This window comes from Mus pahari, chromosome X (genome assembly GCF_900095145.1).
Source record: "Mus pahari chromosome X, PAHARI_EIJ_v1.1, whole genome shotgun sequence".
Lineage (NCBI taxonomy): Eukaryota > Metazoa > Chordata > Mammalia > Rodentia > Muridae > Mus > Mus pahari.
Window position 1 is genome coordinate 72,297,290 of NC_034613.1, and position 15,209 is coordinate 72,312,498.

The 15,209-nt window shown below is 35.3% G+C and overlaps 1 protein-coding gene across 8 annotated transcripts in view; it reads left to right on the forward strand.

Moving 5' to 3' along the window:
- The window catches only part of Dmd (dystrophin), a 2,621,826-nt gene that overhangs the window by 2,014,305 nt on the left and 592,312 nt on the right, over window positions 1-15,209 (forward strand). For all 8 annotated transcript variants that reach the window (XM_029534042.1, XM_029534043.1, XM_029534037.1 and 5 more), the window contains exon 54: window positions 8,462-8,616. In XM_029534042.1, the coding sequence (XP_029389902.1) occupies window positions 8,462-8,616 (155 nt within the window). The remainder of the gene's footprint in view (window positions 1-8,461; window positions 8,617-15,209) is intronic.

Here is a 15,209-nt window from a genome sequence, read left to right on the forward strand (position 1 = left end):
GAAGAAGAAGAAGAAGAAGAAGAAGAAGAAGAAGAAGAAGAAGAAGAAGAAGAAGAAGAAGAAGAAGAAGAAGAAGAAGAAGAGGCGGAGGAGGAGGAGGAAGGGAAAGGAGATAGGAGAGAAGACAAAGAGAAAGGGAAGCTGAGGAGAGAAGTGAGAGAACAAAGGAGTAAAAGTAAGAGAACAAGAGTAAGAGACCATGGTGGGACTGCCCCCTTTTATGGTCTTCACTGTTGCTAGGTAACTGGGGAGGACTTTAGCCTGAAGGTCAGAAGTTTGGGACATTGCTTATGTGACTACTGACCATGCTTCTCTTGTGGGGGCTGTTGGAGGTGGTACCTTGGAGTTCCAGGAGCCTGAGGGAATGCCTACCGTGTCATGTAGACATAAACATTCATACTAAAGTATTAATTGGTTAGTGGCAGTATTAATTATCATATTCAGGATGCATAATCAACCCATATCTCCTTCAGCAAATACATAAACAGAATCTTGTACATGGAAAAATGAAATATTATTGCATGACAAAAATTCATCATGATGCTAATAGTATAGAGTATATAAACCTCAAAGTCATTATGTGAATTCATACAACCCAGTCAAAAATAACATTATCTTTCTCTGGTTATAAGTAAACCAAATAGCTGAGGATGAAGAATATGGATAGTTAAAGGTTGTTGTTAATATGAGGTACATAAGAGTTTGTCTTAGAACTGGATTGTAGAAATGGTTGAACGTCTATGTGACTCAATGAAAAAATCAATAAAGTATACAGTTTTAATGAGTATTTAATATGTGGATTATGTATCAGTAAATCTGCTTTTAAAAGTATATTTGGACCACCAATCAGGCAGCATATACCAGCTGATATGAAGCCCCCAACACATATACAGTAGAGGACTGCCGGGTCTGTGTTCAGTCAGAGATGATGCATCTCAAGAGACTGTAGACCCCAGGGAGTTTAGAGGTCTTGGTGGGGTGAGAGGTGGGGGGGGGTGAGGCATAAGGACATCCTCATGGAAACAGAGGGGTGGAGGAGGTATGGGATGTAGAACAGTCAGAGTGTGGACTGGGAGGGGAATAATATCTAGAGTGTAAAAAAAAAGATTATATAAAAATTTTTAAAAAGTATATTCACACTTCATGAAGACTACAGGGACTTTTTCCTAATTTGTAAAGTGCAGTTATGTGATCTCATAACAAAAGATATTTGTGAATGTAATTTTCCATAGTAGCTGATAGGAATTAAAAAGTTACCTAGAAATCTGGCTGTGTTGGCCGAAGAAAATGTTACTGTCTGGTGATTTCTGACGTTCTTTTGGGGGTAGTTTCTACAGGAACACTTCCACGTCCTTTCAACCATACTTCTCTTAGAATTCTGGGTTATCTGGATGATTTGTTAATTACAACACTGCTTAAGCCTTTTAATAAAGTCAGCAAATTAAAGCGAGAGCTCAAATAAAGAGAATGCTTTCCAAATGTCATAATGAAATTAAGGTAATGAAGTACTTGGAGGACTCTCCTCCCATCTTTTTTTATAAAACTTATTCCAAAGAAGCTGGAAGAGAAATGGGGCCTGAAAGTAAAGAGGGGAAAAATAAATTGTATGCCATTAGTTTAATTATAAAAATTCATTACATGAAGCCATGTAAGACAGAAAATAATGGAACTCTAATGGGTTGGCCGATAACACATTTACTAGCCTGCTCTCAGCTTGTAGTCATTGTTGAAAGGACAAAAACGTAGCAGCACTGGTATGGAGCCCTCAAAGCTGTTGAAAAGATTAATCATTTCCAGTAAGCTGGAAAATGAGGGCCATTTTCTTAAATAGTATCCTGTATGGAATGTTACCTTAGGAAACAGAATTGTTTGGTAATGTCAAAGGTTTAATGGATGAGTCTTAGAGTTAATGGTGAGAAGCTTTACATTTGAAATAGCTTCCTTGCATATATTTTAACATTTTTATTATAAATCCATAAAGGATTTTATAGGTCATTTTAATTCACACAAGAAAGGAATTAACTTTCTTTTCCCAATAAAGATTTATAGAACATTAATTCATATTTATAGCTAAATTGTTTAGTGATTTTAAAGAACCAAGCAAATGTATTCTTTTTCTGCTCTCTGTGAACATTCTACTTTGAGTTGCACAATAATTTTCCAATGAAGCTATAATTATTCAGAAAAAAATGTTCTTCAATGTTCAATTACAGCAGATACAATTACTTTCCTTAAATTTATTTATATGCAAATTATATGCAAATACCTGATGAAACCTGATTCTAGATACCTGCACTTTTGTGATGTTTCTTTCACCAACTTTACCATCTTGAAATTGTATGTCAAATGTAAAGACTTTTGTATTGTTAAGTAAACAATTGTGAAATTGCAGTAGGAAAGAAAATTTAACAAATGTTAAGTGTGGATATATAAGTATGCTACATATGTTTGTGGTCTGTCTTAACAGAGAGGGCATTTGGATTTTATCAGAGCAGGGTTGGATTTATTCATCAAATTTACTCACATTTTACAATAACTGTTAGTTGGTGTACTCTTTCTACACACCAACTGACCTTGCAAACTACATATAGTTGTAAAAAGTTATTCCAAGCACAAAAATCAGAGAACCACTCATTCACACAACCAGGAGTCCCATAAAAATCACTGGACTGGAAGCAGAGGACCAGGTGCCACCCATGCTGCTCCAGTCTCTGTGAGTTCATATAAACTTCGTTCATGTTGTTTAGAGGGCCTTGTTTTCTTGCTGTCCTCTAGTCCCTCTTATATTCTTTTCTCCTTTTCTTCTGCATCATTCTCTGATCCCTAAAGGGAAGGATTTGATGGAGACATCCACTTTACAATTGTGTGTTCCAGAGTCTTTAACTTTCTGTATAGTATCTTGCTGTGGGACTATATTTGCTCCTATCTGCTGCAGGAGGAAGTTTTTCTGATGATAGCTGAATAGCAATTAACTATAAGTATAGCAGTATATAGGTCATTAGGAGTCATTTTATCACTACATTTTTTCCCTTTTTGTAAGATCAGTATTATTTTATTTTGCCCTAGGTCCCTGGACTGTCTAGTCTCAGATTCTTGGTCAATCAAGCAGTGATAGTTAAGGGTTTCATTTTGTAGAGTGGGCTTTAAGTTAAACCACTTATTGGTTGATTATTTCCACAAGGTTTGTGAGCGTATCTTGGAGACAGAATACGCTTGTGGATAAAGGTTTTGTGGCTGGATTGGTGTTTGCATTTTTCTTTTGATAGTTTATAGAGAACCTTCTTGTACCAAAGATACTGGATCATACTGGTGAACCCATTATGTAGGCACGAGCTCAGCTCAGCATATCCAATTTTCCATGAATTGTGTGGGTGCTATCTTTAGTAATGGGGCCTGGCTGTCAGTTCCGAGAGTACGACCTATATCTTGGCAACAGCCTAAATTGTTTGGGGATTCTCGTGGAGCCTCTTTAGCCAACATTCAAATAATTATAACCCAGTTCTGGTCTGCAAGCTTCATTTGGTGACAAGAGATGGCAAGTTGGAACCCTGTCTCCCCCATTATTTGATAACATTTAGAATACCTTCATATATGTATATATTTTATAAAGTTTCTACTGCAATAGGTTTCCATACTACTGTTTAAATGCTCCTTATTTTTTGCTGTCTTTATGCATCCCTCTCAAACCCTTTCTCTCCTCCCTCCCAACTTGACCCTATAATTCCTGTCCCCCTTTGTATCCATATCCATGTTCTATTGCCCATGCCTAAAGAGATCTTTTCTTCTAGTCCCTTACTCTATACCTACCTTACATGGTTCTTTGGATTGCACCTCTTATCATTGACTTAACAATGAATATCTACGTATATGGACTGTGCATTATATTAAGACCCTCTTTTCTAATTTTCCAAACAATAAGATTTTATATACCACTCACAACATGCTTGATGCATAGGCAGAATTAGTAGCTCCATCCCATTTATTTATTTTTATTTTTAAAATTAATTTACTTTTTACACTCCATATTTTATTCCCCCCACCCCAATCCACCCTTCAACTGTTTCACATCCTATACCTCCACACCATCCCCCTGTCTCCAAGTGGATATCCCCACCCCACCCCCATCCCACCTGACCTCTAAACTCCCTGGGGCCTCTAGTCTCTTGAGGGTTAGGTGTATCATCTCTGGATGAACACAGATCCAGCAGTCCTCTACTGTATGTGTGTTGGGGGCCTCATATCAGCTGGTGTATGATGTCTGTTGTGTTTGAGAGATCTCTGGGGTCCAGATTAATTGAGACTGCTGGTCCCCCTACAGGGTTACCCTTGTCCTCAAAATAAATCACTTCCCTAAGATCAAATTGTAAGATATCAAGCAATCAAGGCTTCCTTTGAAAGTATAGTTGTCTTACTCCTTATAGCTTATCATATGATCCTTTGAGACAGTAAGAATTTCTAAAAACAAGTTCACCTGGACCCAGCATTTTGCTGCATACAGGAAATGCACCTCAGTGTCAAAGACAAACACTACCTCAGAATAAAGGGCTAGAAAACAATTTTCCAACCAAATGGTCCCAAGAAGCAAGCAGGAGTAGCCATTCTAATATCGGATAAAATCAACTTTCAACCAAAAGTCATCAAAATAGATAAGGAAGACATTTCATACTCATCAAAGGAAAGAATCTACCAAGAAGAACTCTCAATTCTGAACTTATGCTGCGAATGCAAGTGCACCCACATTCATAAAAGAAACTTTACTAAAGCTAAAAGCACACATTGCACCTCACACAATATTTGTGGGGGACTTCAACACCCCACTCTCACCAATGTACAGATCAGGGAAACACAAACCAAACAGAGACACAGTGAATCTAATAGACCTTCTTAGCCAAAAACTTAAGTGAATGCAACCCAATCCTGCCACATGAAGCCTTACCTGGCAACAGGAAATAGCCACTTTAGAGTCTGTATCCCCCATTGCTAAGAGTCCTAATTGGATTACCTTCATACATTCCAGTAATCTTACACTCCATTTTTTCCACATTATGCCCAAAAGGCCCACACCGATTCCAGCCATCTCTCTTTACCATTTTCTCCTCTACTCCCTCTCCTCAACATTGCTTATGTCCCCAGTCTGACTTAAAATCTATTGTATTTCCCCCTCTCAGGGAGACCTATGTTGCCTCTCCTAGACCTCTCTTTTTACCTAACCTCTCTGCATCTATAGATTGTTGTTAGTTATTAAGTACATACTTTATGACTGATATCCACATGAAGCAAATATAATAACATTTCTGGGTCTTGGTTACCTCAGGAGGATTTTTTTCTAGTTCCAACTATTTGCTTGCCATTTTCATGATGTCATATTTTTAACAGCTGAATACTACTCCATTGTATAAATTACCACATTTTCTTTATCCATTAGTCAGTTGAGGGACAGCTAAGATTTTTTTCAATTTCTGGCTATTATGAAGAAAGCAACAATGACCAGAGGTATACAAGAGTCTTTGTGGTAGGATGAAGCATCCTTGGGGTAGATACCCAAGGGTGGTATAGTTAGATCTTAAGATAAATAGATTCCAACTTTCTGAGGAACTGCCATATTGAATTTTCATAGCGGTTATACAAATTTGTACTCTCAACAGCAATGGAGGACTGTTGTCTTGCTCCTTATCCTTGCCAACAGTAGCTATCACTTGTGTTGCTGATCTCAGCCAGGCTCACTGGTGTAAAATGGAATCTCACAATAGTGTTTTCTCAAGTGTTTCTCAACCTTTTGAGTTTTCTAAAGAGGATATTTTATACCTATATATTTATCAAACAGCAGACCACAGGTAAGATATGGCTTTTAAGATGATATATCTTGCTTTAAAAAGTAAGAAGTGGTTTTAAATATGTATTTATTGAAACCTTTATATTCTGTTTCTAAGCCTACATATTTATATCCTGATGTTAGGTCATCATAGCATGTGTTTAATAGTTTGATCTTTTAAAATTTTTATTAACTTGGGAAATAATAACAAGACTATCTGAGTTTTGTAACTGTGTTTGTGACTAAAGATAGAGCTAAAATATATAGGTAATATGCTTTCTTTTAAAATACCAATTCAGTTTTCTGACTAATAAGATGTTTCACATCTTGAAATATATTACTTTTGACAGTTTAAGTTTAGCTTAAATAATAAGAAACTGAAAGGTAATTTTGTATCTTAGGAATTTTCTAGAAAAGGGAGGCATTCATGGGGTTGTTTCACATTTAAACAACTTTTACTTAATATGGAATCTGCAAAGTAGAAATAGGAGCTATTTCTTGATTATCAATTTATCAATTCTTAATAAAACAAGTTTTGAAGAAAGACTGACATTTGACAAGGATATATTTTATCTGCTTTTGGTACCAACGACCATGTTGACCATGTTCTGTGCCAAAAGAACCTCTTTTGTTTTCCTTCTCTCGCCAATTTACCTCACTCTTTTTTCTCTCTTTACCTCTTTCACAGCACTTTAGTATATAAATAGCTTGGTAATCTGAAGGTATTTGCTATATATGATAAGTGCTATTATTTTGCTGATTCTAAAATAGAATATTCTAGTTAAGTAAGAAATATTGGAGTATATAAACATTCTTCACTTTATGAGGAATAGGAGAGCAGTCAAATGCATTGAATTATAGCAAAATTAAGATATTATTTTGTTTATATAAAAATTATACTAACACAAAACACAAACTATACAATTATTTTTTTCCTTTCACAAATTTCTATAATAGCTATTTCATCCATTGGTTCATACTGATTTTTAAATTTTCCAGGTCAAAACCATATTCTCTTTCCCCATGATAAAACCATGGTTTTATTTTGTTGTTTGTTTAAGCAGTGAGTATTGAACCTGGGTCTTGTATATGCACTCTACAGCTGAGTTCCAGCCTCAGCACAATCATGTTCTCTTCCCATGAATATTGTGCACATTTATTCATTATTTTCTAAAATCCCTGTCTTTGTTTTGCTTTTATTGCCGTGGGGAGAAACCGTGGCCAAAAAACTTTTATAAAAGAATATTTAATTGGGGCTGGCTTATAGTTTCAGAGGTCTAATCCATCATCACTATGGTGGGAAGCATGGCAGCACATGGACAGACATGGTGCTAGAAAAGAATCTGAGAGTTCTACATTTTGTCCTGCAGGCAGCAGAAGGGAATTGTGTACCACCCTGGGCATAGCCTGAGCATATAAGTGACTTCAAAGCCTACCCTCATAGTGGCACACTTCCTCAAACAATGCTACACCCACTCCTAAAAGTCCATACTTCTAAATATTACCTGAAACTATGGATCAAGCATCAAACACATGAGTCTGTGGGGGCCATACCTAGTCAACCTACCACAATCCCCGAAGTAAATAATAAAAATAATAAATAATAAATAATAAAATTTCTCCTGGGGTGAATTGTTTTAATCTCATGATACGTTTGTCTTTTTGATTATTTTGTTAGGATAAATTATAAGAAGTGCAAGTATGGGGCAGTCACTTGGTATTTGTTGCCAAATTATCGGAGTATTATATTTCCAAAAATAGAATGTAATAATTTTACTAGTTTGCCCTTATGGTTTTTTATAGTTTTGTTTACTATCATAAAATTATACCTTCTTTATTTAATACATTTATGGTACTTGAAAGTTAAGTTTTTCTCTTTTATAAAAAGATTTTACTCTGTCACTTTAAGTTGCCTGTTCATATTTCTTTACTCATATCTCAATAGTTTAATCCTTCTCGTTTTCCCTGACTTTGATTGACTTCTTTCCAGTGAGAAAATGGATAGTTTGATGACATTAAATTGTCCAAAACAAATTATGAAAGACACAGGAGTTATTTGGTTTAGAAAGAGTTTTCTATCTTGTCTTGTATTTGAATATTAAAGTACAGAATCCTTAAAGTGTTATAATCTTTTAGAAACTAAGGAGTATGGTTTAAATTAAAAAGCATGTAGTTACAGTACCTTTCTGTTCAGCATTTACTGTATGCAGAGTTTGTTAAATGCCAGTAGATGGCACTAATTACATAAACAATTCAACAATTTAATGACAACAGAAGAAAGGTCTGTTTTTGTGTTTAGGCTTTGTTATATGTCACATGCTAAGCAATTATTGTTGACTTTCTTTCACAGTTTATTCTCTCTTGTGACAAAAAAAAACCATTCAGTTTATTTTGTTCCCAATTTAGTGGTAAACTGGAGGGCCTAAAAGGAGGCTCAAGATCCTGCATTCAAAATGTTGTCATGGAAAGCATGTTAGCTTACATCAGTAGAGTTGAGAGACTCACATGACAGGTTAAAAACAATTGTGAAGACATGCCATGCCGTGGTCTGAAGAATCACTAACTATTTATAAAATGTTTAAAGATGCACCGTTTAGAGATGTCTGGACAAAAAAATGACATAATTTTCTTTCCTATACACACATATAGCAGTTGGCAAAAGATCTCCGCCAACGGCAGATAAGTGTAGACGTGGCAAATGATTTGGCACTGAAACTTCTTCGAGACTATTCTGCTGATGATACCAGAAAAGTACACGTGATAACAGAGAATATCAATACTTCTTGGGGAAACATTCATAAAAGGTAAGAACTACTTTATTTCTCAAACTACTTTTAGCTGTAATGAAGCGGCCACTGACCTTGGATGGACCATCCCATCCCATTAATGACATATGCCAATTCAACTCAAAAGCCTGGCTTGCTGTCCTGTTTTAATGAAGAGAAGCCTAGGATTTGGTGAAGTGAAATGATTTGCCTCTGTTCACAAAGACAATGATAGAACTAAGCAATTAAATAAAAAACAACTTCCAATGGCTCAGGAAGCAGAGAAAGAACAGTAGAAAAGATCAGGAACAGAACAACTCTTGAGATCATGTATAGAGTAAGATACTTTCTCATTTAAGCCCAAGCTTTGAATGTTTCCACCTTCTTCCATTAATACCAACAAATTTTGAACCAATGATCTATTAATGAGATAATGAGCCGCTGTCTTCTTCTCAGCTCCGAATGACTAGATAAGAAGATACCAATCAAGAATTGGTTTGCAAACCCATTACAAAAATTAACATCTCTGAGAGACATCACCTCTTCACAATAGGTTCCATCTTCATATCAATTCTCTGAACACCAGTGTATTTTTCTTACATTAATACTTATTCCAAATATTAATAAAACATGAATCATATAACTAATTATTTTGAATTTGTCTCACATTACTCTAAAGTCCATAAGGACTGGATTTTCTTCTTTTTTGTCACAAACCCTCATCCTTAAGCAGATTATATAGTCAGGAGCTGGTAAATATTTGCAGAATCAGGATTCTTTCTGCATGATGATTTACTTTGAGTGTCCTGTGATATGTTAATTATTGTTGGGCTCTTATTTTTAATTGTGCCAGAAAACAAAGGCAAAGGAAAAAAATAGTGCCCGTATAATGAGGAGCAGGACGACAGGGAAAGCTAAATCCCAGAAGATGACATGAATTGCTGGAAAAGTCAGTTAGGCAATTTTAATTTGGAGAAAAAATGTTAGCATGGAGGAGAAAAATAAAATTGATTTTAAACTAAGAAGCAAAAGTCTTAGGAGTAATGAGCTATTTATATGCAGATCTGAACTAGGGGTGGAAAGTGAAAATTCCTGGGGAGCTTGATTTAAACTGGTGACCATAGAAATAGAGCACTGAATTCCAGAAAGAAGATTCAAGCTAAGCTTGAGAAGTTACACTGGAACCCTTTCAAAAAGGCCCTAGTGAAGAAAGAACAAGTTTTAATATGAGGCTGATATTTGGGAAAAACAATGGCCCAGTTTCAATTACCTCTCAGGACAAGATTTAGAGTCAATCTTCTGCCAGTGCAAATGTGCTGTTTTTGGTAAGCCATGACATAGTAGGCTTAGAAACAAGTATCCAAATAAAAACAATTGGTATTAGAAAGTCAACCATTATAGGACCTGGCACATCCTTTTTACCCCTGAGGCCAGATAAGGAAGCCTGGTCAGGGGAAAATGATCTACAGACAGTCAACAGTCAGGATCAGACCCAACTCCAGTTGTTGGGGCACTAGAGTGTGTTGTTTCTGGGAGGGGGCTGTCTTCCACTCTCAGAGAAGGGAAGCTGGGAGAGGGAGAGGGGTTCTGAGAGAGGAAGAGTGGGAAGAGAGTAGGGGCTGCAATAGGGAAGTAAAGTGAATTAACAGATTACTTAATGGAAAACAGTCAACCATTAGATGTCAGCAGAAAGCACTGAGAAGGAGATTCTCAAACAGATGTTACTTTGCGAAAGGGCAGTAAGATCAAGTGTTAATATAATGAGTTTAAGGAATATAAACGAGCTAAGAGGAAAGCTTGTTCATGGTACAAAATTAGAGCTTTAGGGGCTGGTATATGCCATTTACTCTGTTATTTTTCTTTTCGTGGATCCTTCTTTCTGTAATCTTATGATCCACAGTGCCCTAGCTGTCTCAGTTCTTTTCTCACATTATTAGAGCTTCGATTCTTCAGGGTTTGGCTTCATATTTGTTGGCTTCATTCCTTAAAATCTATCAACTTAGGAAAGAATAAATTACTTCTCCAATTCGTAAAACAAACTCATTTTTTAATCTCAGTTTATATTCTCAACACATGCACTATATACAAAATTATCAAGCTACGTTTGATGCCTGCTTTATCTTCCCTGCTTTTGTCTCTACTACTTATACCCTTTGGGAAGTGCATCTTTGCATTTTCAGTGTGATGATGACTACCTGTCAACCTTTTCACCTGAAGAAGCTCCTTTGAGCTTTATGCCTGTATATCCTACTCTTTCCTTTCCACTCTAATTTCCGACAGGAACTTGACATTGAATATATCCCAAACTAAACTCATCTTTGCCCTTGCTCAAGATTTTTCTCCAGATGAAACCAATTTATTTTCCTTTGATTCCTAACCAATGAACATTGCTCATCATTCAGTTGTTCCTTTTGGGAATCTTAAGAGTCATGCTTGATTCTACCCTCTGTAAGATTTAGCAACGTTATTTGCTATGTAAATAGCTTTTAACCCCAGTTTCTTTTCTCTATCTCTCTTCCTCAACTATTATGTCTTGTTTAAATTATTAAAATGAACATCATTTACATAAACTGATTCACTTCTAGCTCGACTAATTTTTAACCCATTGTCTATATAAACTCTGGGGTGATTTTCTTCAGACTCATAGAATTCATGTACCTTCCCTGCCTCCCTATTTTAAAGACATCACTAATTTACTCATTGTTTTTGTTTTCACTATTGAGAATGGAATTCAAATTCTTATGCATTCTAGGCATATGTTCTTCACCTAAGCTATATACCCAGCCCATATCTGTTGATTTTAAAATTCTATCCATCCCCAGACATATGACTTGGTCTTCTAGTCTAATTGATTGCTTTACTTGACTCCTTCTCTACATGCCCTCAAACAACTGACAGTGACTTATTTTCATTTCCTTTTAGCTATGCTCCTTACCTGCTGATGTGATACATAATCTCTTCTTTTTGTGCTTACATTCTGCTCATTATCCAGGTCCTAGCTTAAGTTCTTATTGCTTCAGTTAGCCTTCTCTGTCAACTATAAAACTTTATGTTATTTTAGTGTTTATTTCACCACACTGAGTTTACATTATTTGCAGGTTTTTGCTTTCTATGAGAATGTTGACTCTTTAATCAGTGTACATTAGCTGCTGTGTAGCCTTATATACCCACGTGCCTAGATCAATACCGAATAACTTCTTCTGAAACCTGTTTTGATTAGATAAGTAAATGGGAAAACACTGGTGATGCCACCAAGTTCAAAATGAGAACACAGGGTTAAAAAGATGGCCATCATTAAATGCATTAGATTTCAAAACAAAACAAAACAAACAAAACAAAACCCATGAAGATAGAAAAGGGACTCATTGGAAGGAGTGATGGGTGATAGCGGCAGAAGGAAGATAGGTGATATAGGGCTGCCATAGAAATCAGAACACATTGTATACATGTGTGAAAATATAAACAAATTACAGAACAAATTCCAAATTTTCTTCTAGGACACTCACCAATGAAGTGAACCATATCTACTGAATTTGCTTTTCTATTTCAAATCACAGTACATCTACCAGAAGTATGTCAAGCAGAGGTCTATTGATCTCAAGAACCATATGATCAAAAGCAGGCCAGTACTCAAATAGATTCAGTGGCTCAGCAATTTTAACTCCCAAATTTGTATATTTTTCCTAGCATTTCCTCAGAAATGCATATTCCGGCGGGAAGAAGAAAATGGAGAAGGGAAAGCAATGTTTCTTTTAGTATCTTAAAGACCAGAGTTGTGCTATATAATCATGTTTTATGACGGGGAGTTTGGGATTTGGCCAGTGGACAGAGATCCTGTCGGTCACAATGAGTATGGAAAGATAAACTGGCAAGTTGTACTGGATAACATTATGCTTCTTGAAGAATTACCACTTAAGTAATAGGCTGGGGGTATGGGGTCATAGTGACAAGGAGCTTTTTCGACTTGATAATTGCTCTGGTCATTGTGACAGATTCTGTATTTCTCTGTTGACTCCTAATCCTTCATAAAATTAGAAACCTACACTGTATGTTTTCTCCATGTGTCCTTTTTCAGACTAAGGTGTAGAAACTTTGTCTATAATTTCTCTTATTTTGTGATCTTATAGATCTTATAAGTAAGTAGAAACAAGAATACTCTTCATGTGGTCATTTGTATTTTGGCCTATTTGTCTAATAACTTACCGAGCTGAACACAGAAATATAGTAAAATTATCATATTCTATATCTATATTATATGATGGAATAGCCACCAGTCATAGGTGTCTATTCACACTTAATTATTATTAAATATAACATGTGATTCAGTTTTTACCAGTCCATCTTCTAAGTGCTTAAGAACCCCTCTAATGATTTCCCCATTAGGCAGTATAAGATACAATACTTCTATTACCACAGAAAGCCCTATTTACAATTCTACTATAAAACATCTTTGCTTATATTTACCTAAGCAGTTTCAGGTACCTTCCTAATAATAATGTACTCTCTTCCTTACAAAAGAGCAACTGCCACATTTGATCAATAAATTTTTTTTCCACAATGTGTTTTTAACAACTGTATTTCCTTATTTCTATTTCTTATTTCATGCATTTTCCCATTTACTAGTGTTAGTTTTAAATTCTAAAAGCTGTGACTTTTGCAGGGTGGCATTTCCACTTTTGTTTATCATGTAATCTCACAAAACAGGCACGATTGATAATGTGGATATTTGAGGTGTGAAGACAAATATGTCACATCTTTGTAAAACTTGCTATGGAAAGCATGCTGATTGCATCATTTCTCACAATTCAAGTTAGAAACTACTCTACTATTGAACACTAATATATTGCCTACACCGAAACTGCCAATCACACAGATAAATGTATGCAAAAATCTTTATGTATTTGGAAGCCGATTTAAAGCAATAAAATCATCAATTCAGTTTGAAATTGTTAAATGTTAAGTAAAGTATATGTTACTTGGAAGAACTTTATTTTAATAACATTCCTTGGTAGATTTGTTTCAAGAAGTAAACAACACAAGAGTAAACTGGTGTTTACTCCAGATCCTCAAGTGAGACCACAGATTGCCTATGTAGGGAAATACTTTATTTTTCTGATCATATTCCATATAGAATTCATGGTAACATATAAAGCCAGATATTTGAGCCCCTCTAGCTCCATTTCTTTCTCTCTAACTTCTAGGAACAGATATGAGTTTGTGAATAAGATAATATTAGATATGATATTTACAAATTACTGGGAGAGGCCTTTAAGGATTAGAATCAAGGACTGCAATCTGGCTGGTGACTCTGTGATGACACTGTGATGCAATTTCATTTCCTTAATTTCCTTATTTCTATTTCAGAAATCTTAATCTCTAAATGAGCATTAAACCTGAATGGCTTAATTATATATGTTATCAGCATCATAAGGATTAATTTGTTGATAAATGTTTTATGCTAAATATGTGTTATGTAGGCTCAGCACTTGGTACTAGGTAACAGCTGTGAAAATTCCTACCCATGCGAAGATTATTTTAGGGAAAGCAGATGATAGAAGCTAAAAATTATCAAGTTGTTTTGTTTTGTTTTGTTTTTGTTCTGCTCTGTTTTGTTTTATTTGGGGGTGGTTGTGTGTGTGATGTGAAACCATAAACAGGAAGATGAAATGGAATTAATGAGTCTATGTCAGAAAACAATTATTACCATTGACATGTTGTGGTCAATACCAGGGTGATAATAATTATTACATATCTTAAAATAGCTAGACAATAGTAAAATAGAACAGAAAAGGCAAATTAATAAAGGCATACCACTACTGTGTTCAAAACCTTTCAATGACTCCCTTCTGAATCAAAATTAAAGTTGAAGTCTTTAGTTGAAAACCCCAATATTGGATTAAATTCTTATTATATATCTAAATTGATTGTCTACTACACACTTATTCTCTTGTACTTTTCCTGACCCCCTGATCCCTTTTAGGTGCCAAATGCTAAGTATATTTGAACTCCATATGATTTCCTCCCAATATGAGACTTCCAGGCTGCTCTCCTTACAATTGTACATGTGTTTCACATTTTAAGAGACTTAATATTTTGCTACAGTATCATTCTTTTGGCAGGCCTTTTTTTGACAACCACAATTAGTTTTTTTTCAAGTTTACCTTTATTTTAATCACCATATTATAATATTACATATTTATGAGACAGTGAGTGTGAGTTTGTATTTACAATGTGTAATGATCAAATTAAGTTAATTTGCATGTCTTTAACATTTAAACTTTCATTGCTTCTTTATGATAAGTACATCCACATAGTCATTCCATTATAGTAGAGTAAAAATGAATATATAAACCATTCAGAGACCAAGTGCTGCTTAAATGAGAATGGGAAACATTAATGTGGGAAGAACACATAAATTTCAATATAGCTTGAGTATAGAGACAGCAAAGTTTAATAGTGGAGTATACTTGGGTATGAGATAGAGTTAATAAATATTCCATACATTTTAGCCTCTCCAAATAAAAGATGAAGTGACTTCTTTTTTTTTTACATTTCATTTTTTTATTATTATTTTCTTTATTTACATTTCAAATGCTATCCCGAAAGTTCCCTATACCCCCCCCGCCCCTGCT